The 25,861-nt window shown below is 39.2% G+C and overlaps 1 protein-coding gene across 2 annotated transcripts in view; it reads right to left on the bottom strand.

Annotated features, from left to right (window-relative positions):
* Positions 1-25,861, bottom strand: part of LOC124552590 (guanine nucleotide-binding protein subunit alpha-14-like) — a 159,821-nt gene that overhangs the window by 73,390 nt on the left and 60,570 nt on the right. For both annotated transcript variants that reach the window (XM_047126914.1, XM_047126915.1), the window contains exons 2-3: positions 14,357-14,541; positions 739-893 (exon numbers count right to left, since the gene is read on the bottom strand). In XM_047126914.1, coding sequence (XP_046982870.1) covers positions 739-893; positions 14,357-14,541 — 340 coding nt within the window. The remainder of the gene's footprint in view (positions 1-738; positions 894-14,356; positions 14,542-25,861) is intronic.

Below are 25,861 nucleotides of genomic sequence, written 5' to 3'. Positions count from 1 at the left end.
AGAAGCGATGGCAACAATGGCATACACATATACATATACAAATGGTATACGTGGCTCCTTACGATACAACATGACGACATCACAGTATACCATCTCTCCTTAGAAGAAAAGTTCAAAGCTGCGCCCTCAGCCACTAGTCATGGTAATGGTCTTCTGGAACCCTAAATGGGTTATTCTGCTTCATGTCTTTCAGCACGGTGCAACAATCAACTCTGAAATGTATTGTTCTACCCTCAAAATTGAACAAATGACTTCAGCATGTTGGTTTCCACAAAAATGCAAATGAATTTTGTCTCCTCCATGACAATGCAAGGTATCGCCCAAATCTGTGCACCCGAGAGGAGCCCACAAAACTTCACTGGAGTGTTCTTCCTCATCCACATTACAGCCCGGATCTTGCAACTTCACACTCCCATCTGTTAGGCACAGTGAAGGATGTACTCCACGGGAAGCAATACTTTGACGAGTGGGACGTTATTGATGCAGTACGATGTTGGCTCCAGTGTCAACCAGTAGAGTAGTACGACGTGGGCGTACAGTCCCTTCCAGTAAAGTGGCATAAGGCCCTCACATTGAACAGAGGTACAGAGATTATGCTGAAAAATAGTGTTTTGTGGCCAAAAGGTTGAGAATTAATATGGTGTATTGGAATCCTCAATAACATCAACCTGCTCTCAGAAAAAAAAGTGTTGCATTGCTTATTGAAAACCCATCAGCGTATGATGAATAACCACTTACTATTTTGTAGAATCCAAAAGGTACAACTCGTCACGGCGTTTGTAGCAGGCCTGTATACCGCTATCCCTCCACAATTGTTTCACAGCTGCCAGCACAGTGGCATTTAGCTCTGTCACCTCCCTCACTTCCAGTTCCATGATCATTTTTGCACATTCCTGTGAATATTTGTGGTATGATAAGACAAGCAAGATAAGATAAAAAATTTTCAAAAAGAAAATGGTCATTATTCCGAGGGCAAAGATACACTCACTCCCCTTTGTCTTGTCCAATTAAAGTTAATGAAGTATCTACTTGGCAAACATGGACAGTAAGAAAATTGATTAACATACATCTTACAGAGACCTTTTTAAGAATTGTGTGTGTGTGTGTGGGATGGGGGGGGGGGGGGGGTTGCTGTCTGGCGCGCTGTCTGTGGGGTGTGTATTTGTCCTTCTTCTTTTCCTGCTGTTGTTTATTTTGTAAGATTTCTGGTGTGAGCCTTATACCAGAACTAGCGGGAAGATGTGTTCCTGGCCGGTATAACAGGGCAATATTTTGTCAACTCCAATACACCGCCAGATGAAAGTAGTACTACCTTTATCCTCTCTTCTCAGAGTAGTTTTTTTTTTGTAGTCTGGATCCTTCTGTGCCATCTTCCTGTCGATCCAACTTCAGTGAAGATTCCTGGAATGCTTCAGCAAGTTCTCTCTACTGCACTACTAAATAAATAGCCACACTTCTCACAAACAAGAGTATATTTTGCCCAACATTTTTACTATTACTTTTAACAACACAACTAACGATTGCTACAGTAATACCACTCTCTTGAGTACATTCAAAACATCCATATCTGCATACTGTAGGATCTGAGATAAAAACACAGATTAACAACTACCACTCTTCAATTGTTGATTACGCCCTTGTTGGTTCATTGTTTACTCCATGGCTCTCAGATGCAGGCACTTGCTGCACCATGGCACAAGTAACTCCCGGATGACCAGTGGTTGTTATACCATTTTTACCGGTCCTCTTCTCCACATTCACTGCATACAAGAAAGGAATACACACAATTTCCCTTTCCCACTACATTTATCCTTATTCAACTTACTCACGAGCATCTCTTGTCGACAGCTTTCCAATGGTATGTTGGGATGTTTACAAATATCCCAAAACACTACATCTCCCACTTCCCCTCTATGTGATAGATTGCAGTCTATCCTACTACATATTGTTATTGTTATTCCATTACAGATTTTGTGTGCCAAGTAATCTGTATGTGATTCCTATAATCACACTGAGTAGTTTTCACTACCCATAATTTGTGCCTGCATCTCGTGGTCCTGCGGTAGCGTTCTCGCTTCCCACGCCCGGGTTCCCGGGTTCGATTCCCGGCAGGGTCAGGGATTTTCTCTGCCTCGTGATGGCTGGGTGTTGTGTGCTGTCCTTAGGTTAGTTAGGTTTAAGTAGTTCTAAGTTCTAGGGGACTTATGACCACAGCAGTTGAGTCCCATAGTGCTCAGAGCCATTTGAACCATTTGAACCATAATTTGTTCCTAGTATACAGGGTTTAAATGGAAACTGTTTACAACATGCCACAATGGTGTAGGGGTAATCAAGATGAATAGTTTAGCTCAGGACACTTGTAGTCTATCAAGGCAGGAAACAACCTGAAATCGGCCTACAAAAGCAACCTAAGCTACAGAGCATGGGCCCTACCTCAGGTTTTGTATATCGTCTCGCCCCTCTATGCCACTGGTATAGTCGCTCTTAACTGTTTGAAGGTCAATTCTTTTTCTCACTAAAGTCCTAGTTATTGCACTCACAGATAGTGAAATTGATGTTTGTATGAAAATTTTACCTAAAAATTTTTTGAATACAATAAAATTAACAATGAAATTATTTTTCATCTCTGGTCTTCTTACTGTGAGACTACTGTGCTTGTGAGGGTTGAGTTAAGATCAAATTGTAAATGTAATTAGTTTTTGCATAATATTTATAAAGGTCTTTTTTCTTTCATTACTTTTATAGGAAAGTGGAAATTACTAATGCTAATGAAATAAAAAAATTTAATAAAATGACCAACAGAAACTGATAGCATAATAGGATGAGAGGGTATCAAAAATCTTGTGGGACATGCATGTGTTGTAGATTATGCCAATCTGAGGTTGTTTCCTGGTTTGATAGACCACAAGTCTCATATATAAAAGAGAGCAATGTGGCACAGTGGTTAGCATTCTGGACTCGCATTTGGGAGAACAAGGGTTGAAACACGCATCCAGCCATCCTGATTTAGGTTTTCCATTATTTCCCTAAATCACTTTAGGCAAATGCTGGGATTGTTCCTTTGAAAGGGCATGGCTGACTTCCTTCCCCATCCTTCCCTATTCCAATGTGACCAATGACCTCACTGTTTGGTTCCTTCCCTCAAATCAACCAACTAACCATCATATCTAAAACCAGGGGACTCATGCAAAACTTTAAGAATTTTATAGTTTTAAATAATGACAGTATTTGTAATAAATGTAGCCATTGGGATAATGGCTGTTGTGGAAATGAAAAGACAACGTCTTTAAAAATGAACTGAATGATGTGAAATTATAATCGTGAATTTTTGTCGTTTCAGAAAGTATATTCGTGTAGAAAATCTGTTTGTACAGCAGACAGACTGCAGAGGTCATGGTTATTATCTGTGAAAAAGATGTTTACAGATCATCCCATTAACAAGTACTTCAAAACAAATGAAATGGTATTTGTAACAAGGTAATATGAAAAGGGAGTCTCTTTTTCATGATTAATTAGTTAGCTTTGTAAAATATAAGTATGAAACTGGGCATCCATATTGCCCTTTTGCCTATAATAGTTAATAGTCTCTTTTATGTTAAAATTTTCCACAAATAGTAACTTTTAGTGCACCATCGGTATGCAGTGTCAGAAACTGGTTAGAACAATGCCACATCTGCTCTACACTTATATTGTTAATTTGGAAGGAGTGGAGATTATCTCTCAGGAATGCGTCAAGTGAATTTTTATCTGCTTTTTGTTGATTATTTTTGGAGGATTTGGAGGTTACAACATTCAATCTCACTACGACAACCCTGCGTTCACTAATCGCTGTATCTGTTTTGATGCTTGTTATTAGCTCAGGATTATTTGTTGCTAAGAGGTCAGGTGTGTTTTCACAACCATATATTATCTGCGTGGCCTCAGTTACACTATGTCAGCGATTGCAGTGCAAACACTTTCTCCACGTATGCGTACACCATAATTACTCTACCACACAAACATTGGGGTTACACTCGTCTGGTGTGAGACGTTCCTGGGGGCAGGAGTCCACTGGGGGCCGAACTACACAATAACCCTGGGTCCAGTATGGAGTGGCAGTGTGGTGAGTGGACTGCTGTAGCCTGTTGTTGGGTTGTGAACCACCGCGGGCTACGGTGGGGATGAAGCCTCTCCGTCGACTGTAGGTCCCCAGTTCCGTACAATACAATACCTCCCATTCCCCCTCTTGATTCTAGATACAGATATATGGATACACATCGAATCTCTCTGCCCAATATTGGAATGATGTCTGGTGGACTACTGCTCTCATTAATAAAATCCGCACAATCAAGGAAACTACTGCAGTTTGGCGCACTTCCTCCACTCCTCTCAGAAGTAGTCTACTGTCTTAAGCCGTCTACGCATAGGGACATACTAGGCTCGCCCATTGCTTTCTCTTGCATAGTGAGCCACCCCCACAGTGTGCTTAGGGAGCACATATGTTGGTGGAATGTCCTCTTCTTTTGGCACTCCATACTAAGTACAGCCTTCTAGATTCCTTGTCTTTAAGATTAGCAGACAATTCACAGGCAGTTGAACTGGTCCTCAGTTTCCTTCGTGAAAGTGGTTTTTATTTTCAATTATAAGGTTTTACTTTCCTCCTGGAGCACGGACAGGGTGGTTGTCATTGGGGCCTCTCTTTGTGTTTTCTGAATCTGGGACCCACGACCACTCTCCTGTGCAAAGACCGCTCTTTTATCCCCGTGTTTTTCCAGTTCTTAGATTTGGCCTACCCTTTTATGCCTTCTACCGTGTATGTTTTTAGCTCCCTTGCTTTATAGTTTGATTCCTGTGATCGGTTCTGCCCACTTGTCGCAGATGCCTGTATCTTATGTATGTAACTTTTGAATCGTAGACTGATGACCTCGCTGTTTAGTCCCGTAACCCCCATCAGTCAAGCAATCCGTCAATCATTTATTAACTCCTCAGATTGAGCAAACAGTACTGGAAACTGAAAGAATATGTAAAAGTTTTGGGGTTCATTGATGACACTGTTACTTTGTCAGGAAAGGCATATGACTTGGAACATCAGTTGAGTAGAACGGATAGAGCATCGAAAAGAAGACATATAGTGAGCATTGGCAAAAGTAAAATAAAGATAGTCACATACAGTGGAATTAAATCAGGTGATCCTGAGGGAATTACGTTAGGAAATTAGACACTAAAGTTGGTAGGTGAAGTTTACTATCCAAGCAGGATTATCTTTGACAAATGCAAAAGTAAATAATACATAAAATGTAGACTTGCACTAGCAAGAAAACTGTTTGTGAAAAAGAGAAATGTTTCAAATCAAATTAATTTCAATTCTAAGAGGTACAGGGTGTCCAGTGAAGGAGCGTCATTTTCAAAATTAAATATCTCGAAAACTAAGATCAGTAGATGAGTGCGACAAATGGTAGATTTATTGTAAATGCTTTAAGAATCTTATATAGGAGCTTCAAAATAGTTCAAAAAGCTGCTAACTGATGGTGGTTTAATCGCAATAGGTAGTGCCTATAAATAGTATGCCGCAGCTCAGAGTGATCGGTTTCCATTGAACAAAGTGTTTTTCAGGCACTGGAAGCCATACGTTAAGACACAGGTCTACTGCAACAAGGCACAGTTGTCAAACAACATTTAATGTTCCAAAAGGACCCAATGTGAATACTATTCACAGGCTCTTCACCAAATTCCGACAGACAGGCTAATGATCTAGCAGAGAATCATAGCCCCAGACAGACTGTAGTTACTCCTGAAATGTCAACATGGCTTCTGGAATTATTTAGCACATTCCAAGAAAATCTGTCCACAGAACTGCACCAAGACAGGTTTGAAGCATTCCAGCACACAGAAAATACTGAGACAGAGCCTACATATTGTAACACCTCGGTTCAGTTTACAGTGATAAAAGCTATAGAAAGGATAATTTAAAATTAAGAATAGAATTTTTAGAGAAGAAAATAGTGTAGAATCAGAGTTCGGTAATTGCAGATCAAAATTATAGTATATCAGCAAGTAGTTTAACGTCTAAATACAGCAAAGCCACGGAAGCTCCATTATGGAGAAGTCAGTGATGTTAAACTCTTGTGATGAAAAACCTATAAAAAGGCCTGATTGCCATTAATGCCGTCTTTTTTCCTTGATTGTTTCATTAAAGAGTGGGGAACCCATGTCAGTCAGTGAGACAATAATTAGATTAGACTTTATCGTGTTAAGATTCACGATAAACTGTTAGAATATTACGGAGATGAAAAGTGATGTAGTGCAATCTCTGACTGTTGGTAGCAATGGAGTATTAAGAGGATTTTAGGACTTTAGTGCTAGATTGGAACTTTTACGGACATATAGACGACAGAATCTCAAATTATCTGCTGATATGAGTGAATTTAGAGGTACCGGTATTCAGATATTAACATGTGTACTTTTGAAAGTGTCATGTGCCATTAGTTGCAAATCTGGACGTAGAGCGTGTGCATATCGACATTTGCAGACTATTTAGATTCCTCCAGGCTAGGAACCTTTCAAATAGACCATCATTCATCACCATCTTAATCCTTGAATATAGAGTGAAAGTGAAATAAAAGACTGTTGTACTTATTTCATTTACCTAGTACCAATCAGTGAAGGTTTTATGGAAACAAAGCTATTCAGCAGTAAGTCAGCACCATCTAGCGGAAAGCGTAGGCATTGACTAACACGCTAACTGAAGTGAACGTTTACGCGTTTTACGGACTGCTTAATATGAACTTTTGTGACTCTTTGACATCCCCACTCCCTCCGAAAGGTGGCGCAGGCTGTCTTAATCATAAAAGGGGAGAGTTTTAACCGGGCAAATTACTAAATAAAAGCAATATTTACAAGACTCGCAGTAATAGCAAAACACAAGGCCCGCACCTCATCGGAGAGTCGTTGCTGTCATGTCGGGAAGTAAAGCCGGAAAACCTACCGACAATACATATCTACGAGCAGACACTGACTTGGAGTACCTAAAAAGGGAACCACAAGAGAGTTGGGGATGCTTCAATATGTTTCAATTCAAAGTCCAAAGCCACCCGTCCATAGCTGTACGACATAGGGCTGACTGTGCAAAACACCTTCTCACACCCTAACTGAAAATAAAGGATTCGATATTTCCTGCATCTGGGTCACAGATGAAGCACACTTGCACCTAAATGGAGTCATGAACAAACAAATGTGACTTTAGGGATCTAAAAATCCCCATTCGTGTGACATGAAACAAATTTATTCTCACGAAATTAGTGTTTGGACTGTGGTATACAGCAGAGTATTATTGGCCCTTTTTCATGCAAGCAACAGTCACTGCTAAATGTTACATTGTCGTTTTTGGATGATTTGCCACCACACAGCTAGCATCGGTGGATCCGCCAGACATCGAATGGTTCATAGAAGATGGATCAAAACCGTATCATACCAAACAGATGTTTCACTTTCTTGATGAATACTTTTTGAGGACAGAATCACTGAGTTGGATTACTGCAAATTTACTGGTGCAAGGACAGATTGGCCTCCATATTTGCCCAATCTGACTCCCTGAGACCATTTTTCTGTGCGGCGCACTGAAAGGCACTGCCACCAGAACCATCCCACTGAGATGAATGAGCTTCAATCAGTAATCTTTGTGGCATCTGAAACCATTGTCATTGAGACACTACAAGATGTGATGGAAAATTTCCCTGTCAATTTGTAACACCTCCGTATTGCGAGTGGCTGACATTTCAAAAAAAATTGTGATGTGATTGGAAAGACTGCTTGCAGAAGACGAGTTTGATTGTGTGCACTGATTCTATACAAGCTGCACAGTGTGCAGTACCATCTGTTGGCAACTTTTTGACTTATTTTGAAACTTGTATGTAACTTCTGTATAAAATTCACACAGCTTTCACAATAAAGATACCTTCTCTGAAATCAGACTTCTTCATTGGACACCCAGCATTTTCTCAGTCAGCAATCTGTGTTTAAAGTATAGCCTTACGTCAAAGTGAAATGTAGATAGTAGGCCACATCATTAAGAATAAAATAGAACCTTTTGAAATGTTGTGTCACAGAAGAATACTGAAGTTTAAATAGGTATATGAAGTAGCTAATGAGGGGTAGTGCATTGAATTGAGGAGACGAGAGTGTCATGGCACAGCATGACCTAAAGAATGGATTTGTTCAAATGGTTCTGAGCACTATGGGACTTAACAGCTGAGGTCATCAGTCCCCTAGAACTTAGAACCACTTAAACGTAACTAACCTAAGGACATCACACATATCCATGCCCGAGGCAGGATTCGAACCTGCGACCGTAGCAGTCGTGCAGTTCCGGACTGAAGCACTTAGAACTGCTCGGCAGTGGATTTGTTGATAGGGCACATGCTGAGGTACTAGGAATGTTAATTTAATAATGAAGTAAAGTGTGGGGAGTAAAAAGTGTAGGAAAGGGACCAAGGTGTGAATACAGTAGCAAGTTTACATGGATGAAACGTGCAGTTGTGCACCCGTGGTCTATGTGGAGTGTCTTTCACTAGTAATAAAAACGTTCTCAGTCCTGAATTTGAACCTCACCACTACTTAAACTTTGAATAAAAATAATCAGCTATGGTGGCCAAAGTATGCAGAAGAAGTCAGCCTCATTCGGTCAACAGCCTTGTCAAAGAGCGTGGAGGAGTCAACAGAGGTTCAGGGCACTCTGTTTCCCTTGGGGTCATGAACTGCCTCTAAAATGTGGAAGGATAAGCATTGATCAAGCATGAGTATGCAGATAACAATGGAAACCACTGAATTAAATACATGTAATGTAATACGGGAACAACTGACAGGAATGGGGAAAGAAATACAGTAGAAGAAGAATGGGTAGCTTTGGGGAATGAAATAGTGAAGGCAGCAGAGGATCAAGTAGGTAAAAAGACGAGGGCTGGTAGAAATTCTTGGGTAACAGAAGAGATACTGAATTTAATTGATGAAAGGAGAAAATACAAAAATGCAGTAAGTGAAGCAGGCAAAAAGGAACACAAACATCTCGAAAATGAGATCAATAGAAAGTGCAAAATGGCTAAGCAGGCATGGCTAGAGGACAAATGTAAGGATGTAGAGGCTTATCTCATGAAGAGTAAGATAGATACTGCATACAGGAAAATTAAAGAGACCTTTGGAGAAAAGAGAGCCACTTGTATGAATATCAAGAGCTCAGATGGAAACCCAGTTCTAAGCAAAGAGGGGAAAGCAGAAAGGTGGAAAGAGTATATACAGGGTCTATACAGGGGCGATGTTCTTGAGGACAATATTATGGAAATGGAAGAGGAGGTAGATGAAGATGAAATGGGAGATATGATATGATGTGAGGAGTTTGACAGAGCACTGAAAGACCTGAGTCAAAACAAGGCCCTGGGAGTAGACAACATTCCATTAGAACTACTGACGGCCTTGGGAGAGCCAGTCCTGACAAAACTCTACAATCCGGTGAGCAAGATGTATGAGACAGGCGAAATTCCCTCAGACTTCAAGAAGAATATAATAATTCCAATCCCAAAGAAAGCAGGTGTTGACAGATGTGAAAATTACCAAACTATCAGTTTAATAAGTCACAGCTGCAAAATACTAATGCAAATTCTTTACAGACGTTTGGAAAAACTGGTAGAAGCTGACCACGGGAAAGATCAGTTTGGATTCTGTAGAAATATTGCAACATGTGAGGCAATACTGACCCTACAACTTATCTTAGAAGAAAGATTAAGGAAAGGCAAACCTACATTTCTAGCATTTGTAGACTTAGAGAAAACTTTTGACAATGTTGACTGGAATACCCTCTTTCAAAATCTGAAGGTGGCAGGGGTAAAATACAGGGAGCGAAAGGCTATTTACAATTTGTACAGAAACCAGATGGCAGTTATAAGAGTCGAGGGACATGAAAGGGAAGCAGTGGTTGGGAAGGGAGTGAGACAGGGTTGTAGCCTCTCCCCAATGCTATTCAATATGTATATTGAGCAAGCAGTAAAGGAAACAAAAGAAACGTTTGGAGTAGGTATTAAAGTCCATGGAGAGGAAATAAAAAATAAAAACATTGAGGTTCGCCGATGACATTGTAATTCTGTCAGAGACAGCACAGGACTTGCAAGAGCAGTTGAACAGAATGGACCGTGAAACTTCGTGGCAGATTAAAACTGTGTGCCCGACCGAGACTCGAACTCGGGACCTTTGCCTTTCACGGGCAAGTGCTCTACCATCTGAGCTACCGAAGCACAACTCACACCCGCTACTCACAGCTTTACTTCTGCCAGTATCTCGTCTCCTACCTTCAAACTTTACAGAAGCTCTTCTGCGAACCTTGCAGAACTAGCACTCCTGAAAGAAAGGATATAGCGGAGACATGGCTTAGCCACAGCCTGGGGGATGTTTCCAGCTGTGAGTACTGGGCGTGAGTTGTGCTTCGGTAGCTCAGATGGTAGAGCACTTGCCCGTGAAAGGCAAAGGTCCCGAGTTCGAGTCTCAGTCGGGCACACAGTTTTAATCTGCCAGGAAGTTTCATATCAGCGCACACTCCGCTGCAGAGTGAAAATCTCATTCTGGAGAATGGACAGTGTCTTGAATGGAGGGTATAAGACGAACATCAACAAAAGCAAAATGAGGATAATGGAATGTAGTCGAATTAAGACGGGTGATGCTGAGGGAATTAGATTAGGAAATGAGACACTTAAAGTAGTAAAGGAGTTTTGCTATTTGGGGAGCAAAATAATTGATGATGGTCAAAGTAGAGAAGATATAAAATGTAGACTGGCAATTGCAAGGAGAGCGTTTCCGAAGAAGAGAAATTTGTTAACATCGAGTATAGATTTAAGTGTCAGAAGTCGTTTCTGAAAGTATTTGTATGGAGTGTAGCCATGTATGGAAGTTAAACATGGACGATAAATAGTTTAGACAAGAAGAGAATAGAAGCTTTCAAAATGTGGTGCTACAGAAGAATGCTGAAGTTTAGGGGGGTAGATCACATAACTAATGAGGAGGTATTGAATAGAATTGGGGAGAAGAGAAATTTGTGGCACAACTTGCCTAGAAGAAGGGATAGGTTGGTAGGACATGTTCTGAGGAATTAAGAGATCACCAATTTAGTACTGGAGGGCAGCGTGGAGGGTAAAAATCATAGAGGGAGACCAAGAGATGAGTACACTAAGCAGATTCAGAAGGATGTAGGCTGCAGTAGATACTGGGAGCTGAAGAGGCTTGCACAGGATAGATTAGCATGGAGAGCTGCATCAAACCAGTCTCAGGACTGAAGACCACAACAACAATGTGTATCCACAGGACATTTGGCCTGTAATGGAAAAAATGTCACAAGGATCTTTACGTCGGCAAAAGATTCTGGACTAGTCATCCCATTCAAATCTCTGGGAAGGGACTACCAATGGGAAAGTGACAGTGAGAAAAAATTGATTAACCAATGAAAAGGTAATGTGCTACAAATCGAAATGCGGAATGTCAGAAGTCTGAATGTGGGAGGGAAGCTAGAGACTGAAGCTCAGTCTAGACATAGTGAGAGTCAGTCAAGTGAAATGGAAAGGAGATAAGGATTCCTCATCAGAAGAGTATAGAGAAATATCAACAGCAGCAGCAAACAGTATAATGGGAGTAGAATTCATCATGAATAGGAAGGTATGAATTCTAAAATCAGTTGGGGAATAGCAACAAAACAGCTATTCACGTTGGTGTGTAGAATCCACAAAACTGCTGATATACCATCTCCCTTTCAGAAGAATATCATCCACACAATTCCAAAGTGCAAGAATTATCACACAATCAGCTTAATGGCACACACATCCAAGTTGCTGACAAGAGTAGTATACAGAAAAATGGAAAAGAAAATTGAGTATCTGCTAGATGACAGTCAATTTGGCATTAGGAAAGATAAAGGTCCCAGAGAGGTGGTTTTGACAATGTGGTTAATAATGGAAGCAAGACTGAAGAAAAATAAAGACACAATCATAGGATTTGTCAAATTGGAAAAAGTGTTCAGGAATGAGAAATGTTGCACGATGTTTGAAATTCTGAGGCAAATATTGTTAAGCTATAGGGAAATACAGTATGTACAAGAACCAAGAGGGAACAATAAGAGTGGAAGACAAGTATGGAGTGCTCAGATTAAAAAGGGTGTTAGACATGGATTAGTTTCTGCCCTTATTGTTCAATCTATGCATCAAAGAAGCAATGACTAAAATAAAAGAAAGATTCCAGAGTGGAATTAAAATTCAAGGTGAAATGATACGAATTATAAGATTCGCTGGGGACATTGCTGTTCTCTGTGGATGTGAAGAAGAATTACAGGATTTGTTGAATGGAATGACAGTCTAATGAGTACGGAATATGGATTGAAAATGAACTGAAGAAAGATGAAAGTAATGAGAAGTAGCAGAAATTGGGACAGCAAGAAGCTTAACATCAGACTTCATGGTCATGAAGTAGATGAAGTTCAGAAATTCTGATTCCTAGAAAATGAAATAATGCATGATGGATGGAGCAAGGAGGACATAAAAGCAGACTAGCACTTGCAAAAAGGGCATTCCTGGCCAAGAGAAGTCTGCTAGTATTGAACAAAAACCTTAATTTGAGGAAGAAATTTCTGAGAATGTTAATCAGGAGCAGAATGTTGTGTGGTAGTGAAAAATGGACTCTTGGAAAATCAGAACAGAAGAAAATCAAAGCATTTGAGTTGTGAGGCTACAGAGAAATATTGAAAATTAGGTGGACTGATTTGGTAAGGAATGAGGTGGTTCTCTGCAGAATCAGAAAGGTAAGAATATCCTGAAGACACTGACAAGAAGAAGGGACAGGATGATAGGACATCTGTTATGACATCAATGAATAAATTCCATGGTTCTGCAGGGAGCTGTAGAGGGCAAAAACTGTAGAGGAAGACAGAGTCTGGAATACATCCAGCAAATAATTGAGAACACAGGTTGCAATTGCTACACTAAGATGAAAATTTTGAAATATTGACAGGAGAGCATTTTGTGGTGGAACACATCAGTCAGAAGACTGGTAAGAGAGAGAGAGAGAGAGAGAGAGAGAGAGAGAGAGAGAGAGAGAGAATGGTGCAGTAGTTATGTAGATATGAAAAGAACTTCCACAAGGCTGATTAGTCTGGACAGATGCACTGAAGTAGTGCCCATGCTGATGACAGCAATATTAGTCATCCCTGTTACAGGGATGACTAATATTTTGCAAATTCTTTTAAATAAGTGCTTTCTTCTTCATGACTAAACATTTTGCAAGTTAGAAAAAACTGTCTCATCTTTATAGCACATCAGAAATGTCTATAGAGGAATAATTATTCAAATGTTTCTCCATTATGTCCACTGTCATTGGTCTGAGATCTTGAATAAAATGTTACCCAACACGATTTTTATCCACCTCTTATTTTAACAGAGAATGATATGTCAATATCACCACACTAATGCTTCTGAATAATTGCTGGCACTATGTTACTGAAGTGAGATTTGACCTTTACAGAATGAATTTTAATCCTTGCTTCCCTGTATGCTTCTGTTACTGTCTGAATGCTAAAAGATTCCCCTGCTTTCAGGGCAAGCAAAATCTGCATATAAATATCAATAACTCCGGTTTCATTAACTGGTCGGAGTATGCAAAGTATTTCTTCAAACATGAGACTGCATCAATATTGTTTTGAGTAATGAAGCATTGTCTGTTCTCCCAGGCAGTAAATGTTTGCAAGAGGCAAAGGTAACATTAGGGAATGGTGGACAGCAATCTGAGACTGCTGACGATGCTGTTGCTTGCAGGGAAGTTTCGTCATTGAGAGATTGTAGAGGTATTCAGGATGACTTGGACAGAATCTTTATTTGTAGGATAAATGGATGCTAGCTTTAAATGTTTCTTGTTCAACCAGAGATGTTTGAGAGACTACCCAAAGCAGTGCAAAACCTCCCCCTCCAAAAAATAAAATTAGCCTCAAATACAAACTGAAATCTTATCTGCAGAAAGAGAGAGAGAGAGAGAGAGAGAGAGAGAGAGAGAGAGAGAGAGAGAAAGAGAGACAGACAGACAGAGGGTGGGGGGAGGGAGAGAGACTTAACATAAAATTCATGTAATAGACAGTCAAGTAAGTGGTTGGCCTGTAATTGTCAACAAAGTGACTGATACTATATAATAGTAAGAGACAGAAATTTTGTGCCACCAAACATGCAAATAACTAATACACACACACACACACACATACACACACACACACACACACACACACACACACACGCACACACGCAAGCACGCACACAATATATTTTAAAATGAGACATAATTACAAGCTACCTTTAGTTTGTATTCTTACCTCTGATTTTTTGGACTCATACTGAAGCTCATACAACTGCATTCCCATAATCAGCATCTGAGTAGATGTGATAACATTTTGGCAAATTACTGGCTTAAACGTTTTCCGTTCTTCTTCAGTTAAACCGCCTTCTTCAATAATCCTCACCTGCTTCATAAAAGTTGATTTTCCAGATGAACCACATCCTAAAATCAGGATAAAAGTTTTCATCAGTGTAACTTAGATATGGTAACATCCTATTACAAGAGCAAGACGGAGTGAAGAGGTTACAAAAATGCAGCCAATGAAGATGTGAGAACATATATTTTGGTTGATAAACCTTTAAGTTAGACCATGGACTGTGCACAAATAGCACATTAAGAATGGATGTCATCATCCATTCGAGCTTTATCTGTCCAGTTATTCAACCGAGACAGAGATGGTGAAGTACGGCTGACAAATCCCAAGATATACTATGTAACACACACTCTGACTTGCACAAAAAATTATTAGTGGTCAGTTACAGATGTCACTCATCCATTTTCAAGTTTCTTAAAATGAGAATAAAGTTAAAAATAACACAGCCCAAAAATGGCATAATCACAGGCAGAGAGGTCCGACTGTACGGAGGGTGGCCGAGAACCTCCCATTTGAATTTCTGCAGGAGCGCCACGACTGTGTTGGCCTTATGAGGCTTTGCATTGTCATGGAGCAGAATGACCTCAAGGTTGAGATTGCCTGGTTGTTTTGATTTGATCACTTGGTGAAGGGTTGTCAGGGTTTGCGAGTAATGCTGGGCATTCACTGTTGTCCCGTGCTGCAGGAAGTGAACCAGAAGGAATGAATTTTTGGTCCCCTTAAAAAAGACTCCAAGGGGCAAATGATGCACCTTTGATGACAAAGTCCAGCTGTATGTGTGGAACTGGTTAACATCGCAGCCATCGCAGCCCCCAGGAATTTTATGAGACGGCCATTTACCACCTTGTGTCACAGTGGGACAAGTGTTTCAACAGCCAGGATCAATACTTCTAACGTACAGGTACTGGTTTCTGTAATTATACCTCTGACTCCTTTGTTTTTGAACACTCCTTATATGTACCATCCCTGTAGGAATGACAGTGGCAAGATCAGGCAGATTGCTGCGTGCACAGGGGAATTTGAGTAGTCTTTCTCTATGTGCAATTGGAACAGGATGAAACCCTAATAGGGTGCAATGGTAAGTACCCTCCGCCGTGCGATTCACAGTGGTTTGCAGAGTATTATAAAGCTGTCCTACAAAGATGAAATACCTTTTTAGAAACAGGGGTCTGCATGTTGCATGCTCCATGTCAGAAAACCAAGGCACCTGGTTATGGAATGCTAAGCAGAGAAGAAGTTGTGTTACTTTCTGACAAACATGGGTATATAGTGTAAAATGTAGGAGGTATAATAGAAAGAAACATTCCACATGGGAAAAATACATGAAAAAATATGCTGTGACTTACCAAACGGGAAAGTGCTGGTAGCTAGACACAATAAAAAACAAACAAACGCACAAATATCAAGCTTTTGCAACCCACGGTTGTTTCATCAGGAAAAACACACACACACACACACACACACATATCTGCCTGTGTCTGTATATGTGCGTGACTCCTTTACTATACCCGATTAGTCTTTTGTCAACTTGCTGTAAAAGGCTTTTATAAACATGCCTTACTAATATTCTAGAAGTATCTTTAGACATAAACAAGGGAAAAGAAAAAGCTGACTTTAGAGATGGATCTAGTCAATGAACCATCTACCAATCCTCAACTAAATTACACAAAGAAGCAACTACTACTACTGGGATTTACAGACTATGAGAAAGTGTTTGACTCTGTCATAATAAAATCTGTGCTGGCAGCACCTGAGAACCAAGAAACAGAACATAACTACATCTGTTTGCTGGAGAATATGTATTATAAGATTACAGTTTCAGTCTGATTACACTGATATAGTGAAAAGTTCAGGATTGAGAATGAAGTTATGTAAGGTGTGTCCACTTCACCAAAATTGTTTTTTGCAGCCTCAAAACGGGTCTTCAAATCATTAAGTTCAAAGAAAGGATAAACGAGCAGAAATGGATCTTATTGGAAAGACCTTCTACTTGCAGATGACACTGTTCTGAGTACTTAACATCTAGAACGACTTCTGCAAAAGGGCATAGGAACCAAACAAACCAAATATGACAGTATGCCAGAAGATCTTTTACAATAACACCAAAATAATGTACAAACAATTTGCCAACAGGAAGGTACAAAAGTTTAATGACAGAACTGTGGAAACAGTTGACAAATTTATGTACTTAGAACAAAAGAAAACACCAACCAGATGCAGACTTAAAGAAATAAACAGGAGGGTAAAATTGGCTTTGAATTTATTAGAAAAACTAATGAATGTATTCAGAAGTAAATTCTCAATATGTATTTCAACATAAAGTTTACACTCCTGGTACTAAGCTATGAAAGTAAAATAATCATGGTAATGTGCTAATATTATGTTGGGTACAAAAAATAAAAATAAAACAAATACAAGGAAGAAAAGAAAGATAAAAGTAGAGGGTGTGATGGTGACTGTTATGGAACTGAAATGGAGACCAAATGACAGGAGATGGACCAAGGAGGTTCTGTGTCAGATCCTTCATGATAATAAAAGACAGAGAGACTAATGGAAGGCGGCTTGCCAACCTAAAAAAAATTCAGGACAGACTCGCATATGAAAAGCTGAAGATCATGATGAATAGACTGCCTGGAAGAGATCTCCATCCAGCAGATTATGGTTTAACTGAACCCAAATCAAAAACATAGGCCACAACAGCCAAGGCCTGCAGAATAGTTTAACAGATTGTAACTTTTCTCACCTGATATTAAGACTTCGGTAGCTGTGAATTTGTTCGGTTATAGATGTCTTCCAAATGTTGAAGCATCTGATGACTATACATCAAATAATGTAAACCACACTGCTGTACTTAGTTTTTGATCTCCTCATTTTTATGTACAATTAATTATCCTTATCCCATGATCATTTTTGTCACAAGCAATAGCCCAAGCATATTGGCAGAAGAACACTTACATTCATATACACTATATAAGTCAGTTATCTGCTGGTATAAAACACTGAAAGATAAAAAAAGATGGTGCACAACAAAATAATTATCTGACTGGGAGAGAAATCAGAGTAATTTGTGTGTACAGACAAACAAATGATTACATTTTCAGAAAAAGTGGATAATTTATTCAAGAGAAGAAGCTTCAGAATTGTGCAACTCAGTAACACGTTTATCCGGATCTGGGTCTTACGCTAGCAGTTATTCAGCTTGGCATAGATTGACAGAGTTGTTGGATGTCATCCTGAGGATACCGTGCCACTTTCTTTCAAACTGGCACATCAGTTCATCAAAACCCATAGTTGGTTGGAGGGCCCTGCCCACAATACTCCAAACGTTCTCATCTGGGGAGAGATCCGGTGACTTTTCTGGCCAAAGTAGGATTTTTCAAGCAGGGAGACAAGCTTGAAATCTCATTGCCTGGAGTATAATTGTCTTCAGTGATGACTCCCACATTGAACTTAGTGCCACTGACCAGTGAAGACATGTCTGGAGACAACCTGAGTGTCGTCTGCAGGAGTGACGGACTGGGGTGTCACTCCTTTTTGTAGCGGGGACCTCTCTGGCAGTCATCCACAACACCTTACAGCGCAGTGGTTCGTCGATGATATTCTATACCCCGTTTTGTTGCCCTTCATGAGAAGCAAACCTGGGCGTACATTTTAGCAAGATAATGCCCGCATGCACATAGCAATAGTTTCTACTGCTTGTATTCACGCTTGCCAAACCCTACCATGGCCAGCCAGGTCACTGGATCTCTCCCCAACTGAGAACATGTGGGACATTATGGGCAGAGCCCTACGACCAGTTCAGGATATTGGCGACGGAGGGACATCCGACAACTCTGCTAATCAGTGCCGAGTCAAGTAACTGCTTGCATCAGGGCCAGAGATGGACCAACATATTATTGACTTCCTCAGTTTGTGAAGCTTTAATCAAATCATGCAATTTTTCTGATACTGTAATCATTTGCTTGTCTGCACATGTACATCACATCTACCAGTTTATGTCCCATTCAGATAATTTCTTCATGGTGCAGTTTCTTTTCTTATTGTGTAATATATACAGGTTGGTCCATTGATAGTGACTGGGCCAAATATCTCACGAAATAAGCATCAAGCGAAAAAACTACAAAGAACGAAACTTGTTTAGCTTGAAGGGGGAAACCAGATGGCGCTATGGTTGGCCATAGGTCAAACGGATATCAACTGCGTTTTTTTAAATAGGAACCCCCATTTTTTATTACATATTCGCATAGTACGTAAAGAAATAGAAATGTTTTAGTTGGACCACTTTTTTTGCTTTGTGATAGATGGTGCTCTAATAGTCAAAAACATATGGCTCACAATTTTAGACGAACAGGTGGTAACAGGTAGGTTTTTTAAATTAAAATACAGAACGTAGGTACATTTGAACATTTTATTTCAGTTGTTCCAATGTGATATATGTACCTTTGTGAACTTATCATTTATGAGAAAGCATGCTATTGCAGCATGATTACCTGTAAATACCACATTAATGCAATAAATTCTCAAAATTATGTCCGTCAACCTCAATGCATTTGGCAATACGTGTAACGACATTCCTCTCAACAGCGAGTAGTTCGCCTTCCGTAATGTTCACACATGCATTGACAATGCGCTGATGCATGTTGTCAGGCGTTGTCGGTGGATCATGAAAGCAAATATCCTTCAACTTCCCCCACAGAAAGAAATCCGGGGATGTCAGATCCGGTGAACATGCGGGCCACGATATGGTGCTCCGATGACCAATCCACCTGTCATGAAATATGCTGTCCAATACCGCTTCAACCACATGCGAGCTATGTGCCGGACATCCATCATGTTGGAAGTACATCGCCATTCTGTCATGCAGTGAAACATCGTGTAGTAACATTGGTAGAACATTACGTAGGAAATCAGCATACATTGCACCATTTAGATTGCCATCGATAAAATGGGGGCCAATTATCCTTCCTCCCATAATGCCTCACCATACATTAACCCTCCGAGGTCACTGATGTTCCACTTGTTGCAGCCATTATGGATTTTCCGTTGCCCAATAGTGCATATTATGCCGGTTTACATTACCGCTGTTGGTGAATGATGCTTCGTCACTAAATTGAACGCGTGCAAAAAATCTGTCATCGGCCCGTAATTTCTCTTGAGCCCAGTGGCAGAACTTTACACGACATTCAAAGTCATCGTCATGCAATTCCTGGTGCATAGAAATACGGTACGGGTGCAATCGATGTTGATGTAGCATTCTCAACACCGACATTTTTGAGATTCCCGATTCTCGTGCAGTTTGTCTGCTACTGATGTGTGGATTAGCCACAACAGCAGTTAAAACACCTACTTGGGCATCATCATTTGTTGCAGATTGTGGTTGATGTTTCACATGTAGATGAACACTTTCTGTTTCCTTAAATAATGTAACTATCTGGCGAGCAGTCTGGACACTTGGATGATGTCGTCCAGGATACTGAGCTGCATACATAGCACACGCCTGTTGGGCATTGTGATCACAATAGCCATACATCAACACGATATCAATCTTTTCCGCAATTGGTAAATGGTCCATTTTAACACGGCTAATGTATCACAAAGCAAATACTGTCCACACTGGCGGAATGTTATGTGACACCACGTACTTATACGTTTGTGACTATTACAGCGCCATCTATCACAAAGTGAAAAAAGTGGTCCAACTAAAACATTCATATTTCTTTACATACAACATGAATATGTAATAAAAAATGGGGATTGCGCGGCTGCATGCCCGAAATTTAATGGATTATTCATTACGCCGCGAGAAGTTGAAAATGCACATGGGGATTCCTATTCAAAAAAAAAAAAAAAAAAAAAAAAAAAAAAAAAAAAAAAAAAAAAAAGAGTTTAGTTCGTTGTAGTTTTTTCGTTTGACGCTTATTTCGTGAGATATTTGGCCCAGTCACAATCAATGGACCACCCTGTAGATTCACACTATTTGGATACTAAATTTACATTTTTGATGGCTAAATCATGAATAAGTTAACATTTTGATAGTTTTAGCACCAACTAACTGACTAATAGGTGTTAGTGCAGACTAATACAATAAATATCCTTGTTTTAATTACTTAGTGCAGCTTGCTCATCTCCACTGACTGACTTAATCACTGTATGACATTCGTGCTTATACACATGACAAAGATTAAAAAATCAAAGTTTTTGTGATTACATTAATTAGAAGATATAAAACAGCCAAAAGAGCAAGCCTATTTAACGATGAGCTATATGATCAGAAAAAAGGAAACACTATAGGTACTATTTCATTGCATGGGGATTCTCAAAGCCTGCCAAAAAGTTTGGAGGAGGTAAAATTTTTCAAGCTGAAGACATTGTAGAGAAAATATGCATTTTTGAAATCAGAAAAATCTGAACTACAGAACTATGTTTCTGAATTTTGGGATAATTATTATTTAACATTTGAAGATTTGGAAAATAAAAAAATTTTGAATATGAATAACTTTTGAAATATGAATTTTTTAAAATGTAACACATTTGCAGAGAAAAGGAGAATGAGGAGTTTCAAAAGAACTAACCCAATTTAGAAACAAACAGTTACTTGGTAACTGAAAATTTCACCTCTGTGTGTCTTGTACGAATCGTAAATCGTGAATATTGTTTTAAATAAAATACAAAGTATTTCCAGAAGAATCAAATGTAGTAAGGCACAAATACAAAATCAGCTATTTTTGTGCGACTACAATGTACACGCTTTTGAGAAACTGAAATTAAACAAAGAAAAAAAATTATATTTTTGTCAGGAATGGTACAAGAATGAGTAAGATGATTCCTACTTGCATTTTTACAAGTTACGCACAGAGTCGGAAAAGGTAAATTACTTGATACACACTAGGAGTTGAAAATATTTGCTGCCTAAAGGAAAAACATGGAATCATACCCAGTAAACACAACACATGAGAAATCAGTGGTTTTTATTTAACCCCTCAGAGTCTACTGTAGCAATAAGAAGGCCTTTAGATTCAGTACAGTAAAAGCCAAAAACACTCTCACAGAAGCAACTTGCAACGTGCCTTATTGTATCATGTGGAAAATACAACCTTCTCATCAGTTTTTCCAAATACTTGGACTATCTTTTAGATACTTCACCTCTGTAGGTCAGTTCTACGCACATCTACATCTATGTCTGTACTCTGCAAACTGCTGGGCATGCACAGCTGTAGGTAGTTCTTATTGCATCACTTATTAGGGTTCCATTCCCATTTGGAGTGTGGAAAGAATGACTGTAACTGCTGTTGAGTGTGCTGTATCTGTAAAAATATGACCAATGCTGATAGGTCGCTAATAACAGTCACAAGGTATTAGTAGAAATTCTGTATTCCATTACACATTTTGGTTCTAGCCCATCATCAGATGAACTGTCAAAATTATTATACAATCATTAGAACAGAGGTAATCCACACAGTCATAATAAAATATGTAACAGATGACAAGATTAGATATACAAATGGTAAAAGTAGTGTCAAGTGATAAACATTATTGCCAATAAACAAGTGAAGGAAATGCTCATCTAAAATTAAGATTAACATTACACACATCAGAGGACATGAAAACCAGTGGCTCTGCATATGGCCATGAAAGAAATTTTACTACATTTTGTTATTACAAATATGCCATAACAACTTACATACAAAGGATAAATAGAATACAATGGATAAATATGAAAAGTATCACAATAATGGTTAAAGCACTGTTAGACAAGCCACTACCGAGTAGTGGAGAAACCTGCTTTCAAACCATAAAATATGGATATGTTTTGTGTAGAAAGTGGTACAAAGTAATAAAGTGGGGAAACCAACATAAATCCCCCGTAACATAAATGAATATAGCCATATCTCCTTTCGCTTATGCTCAGGGATGCGCTTAAGCGTACCAACTAAAGCAGTGCATCCATTCAAATTCAATTAAAGTAAATGGGCACTATAGCAAAATGAATGAGTTAAATGAAATAATAATGACACTAAGTACAATAAAAGATGCCAATAAAAGAAAGAGCAGGGTAGATCTTTTATTAAAAATCCTATAATATTACAGAAAATATTATAAAAATAGACAGTAAATTAAGCTGAATTAACTGATGATAATTGTGATACAGGTAATCGAGAGATGATAGACCGACTAATAAATCAGAAAATCATGACAAATATTAAAAAACCAATGGCTATGACTTTCCACTTGCCCAGTGATGACAACCTCCATATCAGACCGATGATACACATAAATTTTCAACTCCTCAAGAATATTGAGTTCCCCACCCTTAACTTCAGCACACAAGTTAGCTAAACTATCATTAATGGGGGCAACAGATGACCATTTTCTCTCAAATGACACCCAAGTACACTACTATTTTTGTAGGTGTGTTCCCAAAATCTTGTTACAAAATCTCTCCCTTTATGGCCCTCATAGATGCCATCACAAGAACTATACTTGATTCTGTGAACACCTGAGTTCTTAAACTTGTCAGCTTTATCATCAAGACTATACCACAAAACAAGTCCAAGTTTCTTTTCTGTATGGAAACCCACCCAAAGCTTTGCTTTCCTAAAGGTGTGCAGAATCCTGTTACAATAGTTTCCTTCACTTCTGTATTGATGATGATGTTTATCACTTGGCACAACTATCTTATCATTGTAGATCTGTAGGTGTGACATTGTTTGCATCTAAAGTTTTTTTCATCAACTTCATATTTTGGTGTGTATCATTTGTACCTCCTATATTTTCATGGGTTACATACTTTTGTTTTACAACTTGGTGTGGATCACCTTTGTGCTAATGATGGTATAATAATTTTTGACAGACCATCTGCTGAAGGGCTACACCCAAAACTCATAATGCAATAAAGAAGTCCAACTAACATCTTGTGACTGTTATTAGCAGCCTATCAGCATTTGTTACAATTTTTTATAAGTATCAATGTGGTCACAAATGTCATATGACTTGACTTCTGAAATTTTCCCGGCATATTTCTTCTTCTAATAATTTCTGGGTATGCAGCCGGATCCCGTCGACATTCTGCCACGATATTTCGGCCCAAAGACGTCCGGCCATCATCAGGTGAGTACACAACTACTGAAGAGTCCAGGTGCAGTCGCGGTATTTATGCCGAATCTCGCGCATGCGAAATGTACTGGCATCCTACAGCACATGCGTCAGGTGTTGACATGCGCAGCATAGCCGAGTTGTACGTGCTGCCCTCGGTGGTGATGTCAACACCTGACGCATGCGCTGTAGGATGCCAGTACATTTTGCATGCGCGAGATTCGGCATAAATACTGCGACTGCACCTGGGCTCTTCAGTAGTTGTGTACTCACCTGATGATGGCCAGATGTCTCTGGGCCGAAATATCGTGGCAGAATGTCAACGGGGTCCGGCTGCATACCCGGAAATTATTAGAAGTCATATGACTTTTTGCCAGATTTAAAATTTGCTGTATCTGTTCTTAGTCTCATCTTGTCTGCACAGTTCCTAGGTGAGCAATGCATATCATGTGACATTATCTTCTTAAATTCCTTACTTGATGCTGTTTCTTGAAAGTTGTAAGTAGGCTTTGTAGGAAAACTGACATCTATCTTCAAGCATATTCCAGTTTTGGTTTTTCAGTATTTCCTATGAACATATACATTACTGTCCTTTGTATGTGTTTATTGCCCCTGTTAGTCCTTTTGATATGGCTCCCACACACTTGAGCAGTATTTGTTTCCCAAATGAACCCAGGTATTTACATGACTTGATTGACTTCAGTTGAAACTAATTTATTTTATAGTCATAAGATACCACACATATGTTTCTGCATTTTGTGAAGTGCACAATTTTACATTTCTGAACACTTATACCAAGTTGCTAGCCTTTGCACCACTTCGATATCTTATCAAGGTCTGACAGTATATTTGTGAAGTTTTCTTCACACAGTACTTCATTTTAGATTACTGCATCCTCTCCAAAAATTCTGAAGTTGCTATAGATATTGCTTGCAGGTAATTAATATAAAACATGCACAGCAAGAGACCCAACACATTTCCCTGGGGCATACATGAAGTTACTTTACAAATGTGGATAACTCTTACTCCAGTTACGACATTCATTTGATAAGCTCATATATTCGTACTTTAAAAATAAATATTAGTGTAATACTAAATCAAAAGCTGTTTGGAAGTCAAGAAATACTGCATTCACTTGACAGCCTTATGCATGGCTTTCAAGATGCCATAATTACGGGAAAGTCACAAGTTTGGTTTCAGACGATCAATGTTTTCATGTCTGTGCTGGCTGGCATGGGTGAATTTGAGAATCAACAGCTCTCATTTGAATCTCAGCTTGGTTTCTTAGTCCACAGAATTCGGTATGCAGTAGATGCTGGAACCTAGAATGACGCTGTGATCATAGATTTCAAGTAGGAGCTGAATCGAGTCATCTACTGAACGATATAGGAGGCCACATCCAATTGAGCTGCCTTTGTGATTGGATTGAAGGTTTCATTGCAGATATAATTCAGCACATCATTCTTAAAATAAAGAAATCCATCAGATGTGAAAGGAACTTCAGGTGTGTACTGTTCATGACATATGTAAGTTATCCATTAGATAACTTGGGGTATTTGTAAATGTTGCCATTCTATAAGGGGAAGTTGTTTTACCATAATTTTATTTCATTACTAAGCTAGGATGTACAGAGGAGTCATGGAAATTCAAAAGCACAAAAACAACTTTAACAGAAAAAAAAGAAGGATTAAAATAAGACATGTTGTGGACCATACAGATAAATGAAACAAACAGTGTCAACTTCTATACCCACATACATACTCAACAAGCCACCATACGGTGCCAGGTAGAGCATTCCTTGCACCACCACCAGTCATTCCATTTCTTGTTTGCATCACAAACGACTATCTATATGTCTTCGTATATGACTTAATTACTCTTATCTTTCCTTTATGGTCCATATGCAAAATATATGTTGGTCTTAGTATAATTGATCTGCTGTCAGCCACAAATTCTGGTTATTTAAGCACTCTCAATAGTGCTTCATGCAAAAAAAAGTATGAGTGGGGAATTGTGCTCTGAGGGTTCCTTACAAACTCAATCATGTGTGTAGATAGTTCATCTACAGGTTCTTATGTGTGAGATTCTGTGTAACAAAATATGTAACATAATGACCATATCTTTTGACTTCATTGATCTAGAAGCTTAAATCTTTTACACCCCCAAGGGATCATAACCCTTAGTATTTGACATAAATCTCAACTTGAGATCTCTACCCACCCCTCAGAAAAAGGGGTCTATATGGGCAGAGAGACAGACCCAAAGGTTCTATTTTTACCAATTGGGATATGGAAT

This window comes from Schistocerca americana, chromosome 10 (assembly GCF_021461395.2).
Source record: "Schistocerca americana isolate TAMUIC-IGC-003095 chromosome 10, iqSchAmer2.1, whole genome shotgun sequence".
Classification (NCBI taxonomy): Eukaryota; Metazoa; Arthropoda; class Insecta; order Orthoptera; family Acrididae; genus Schistocerca; species Schistocerca americana.
The sequence above is the reverse complement of the archived record's forward strand: the minus strand, read 5'-3'. Positions and strand labels throughout refer to the sequence as shown.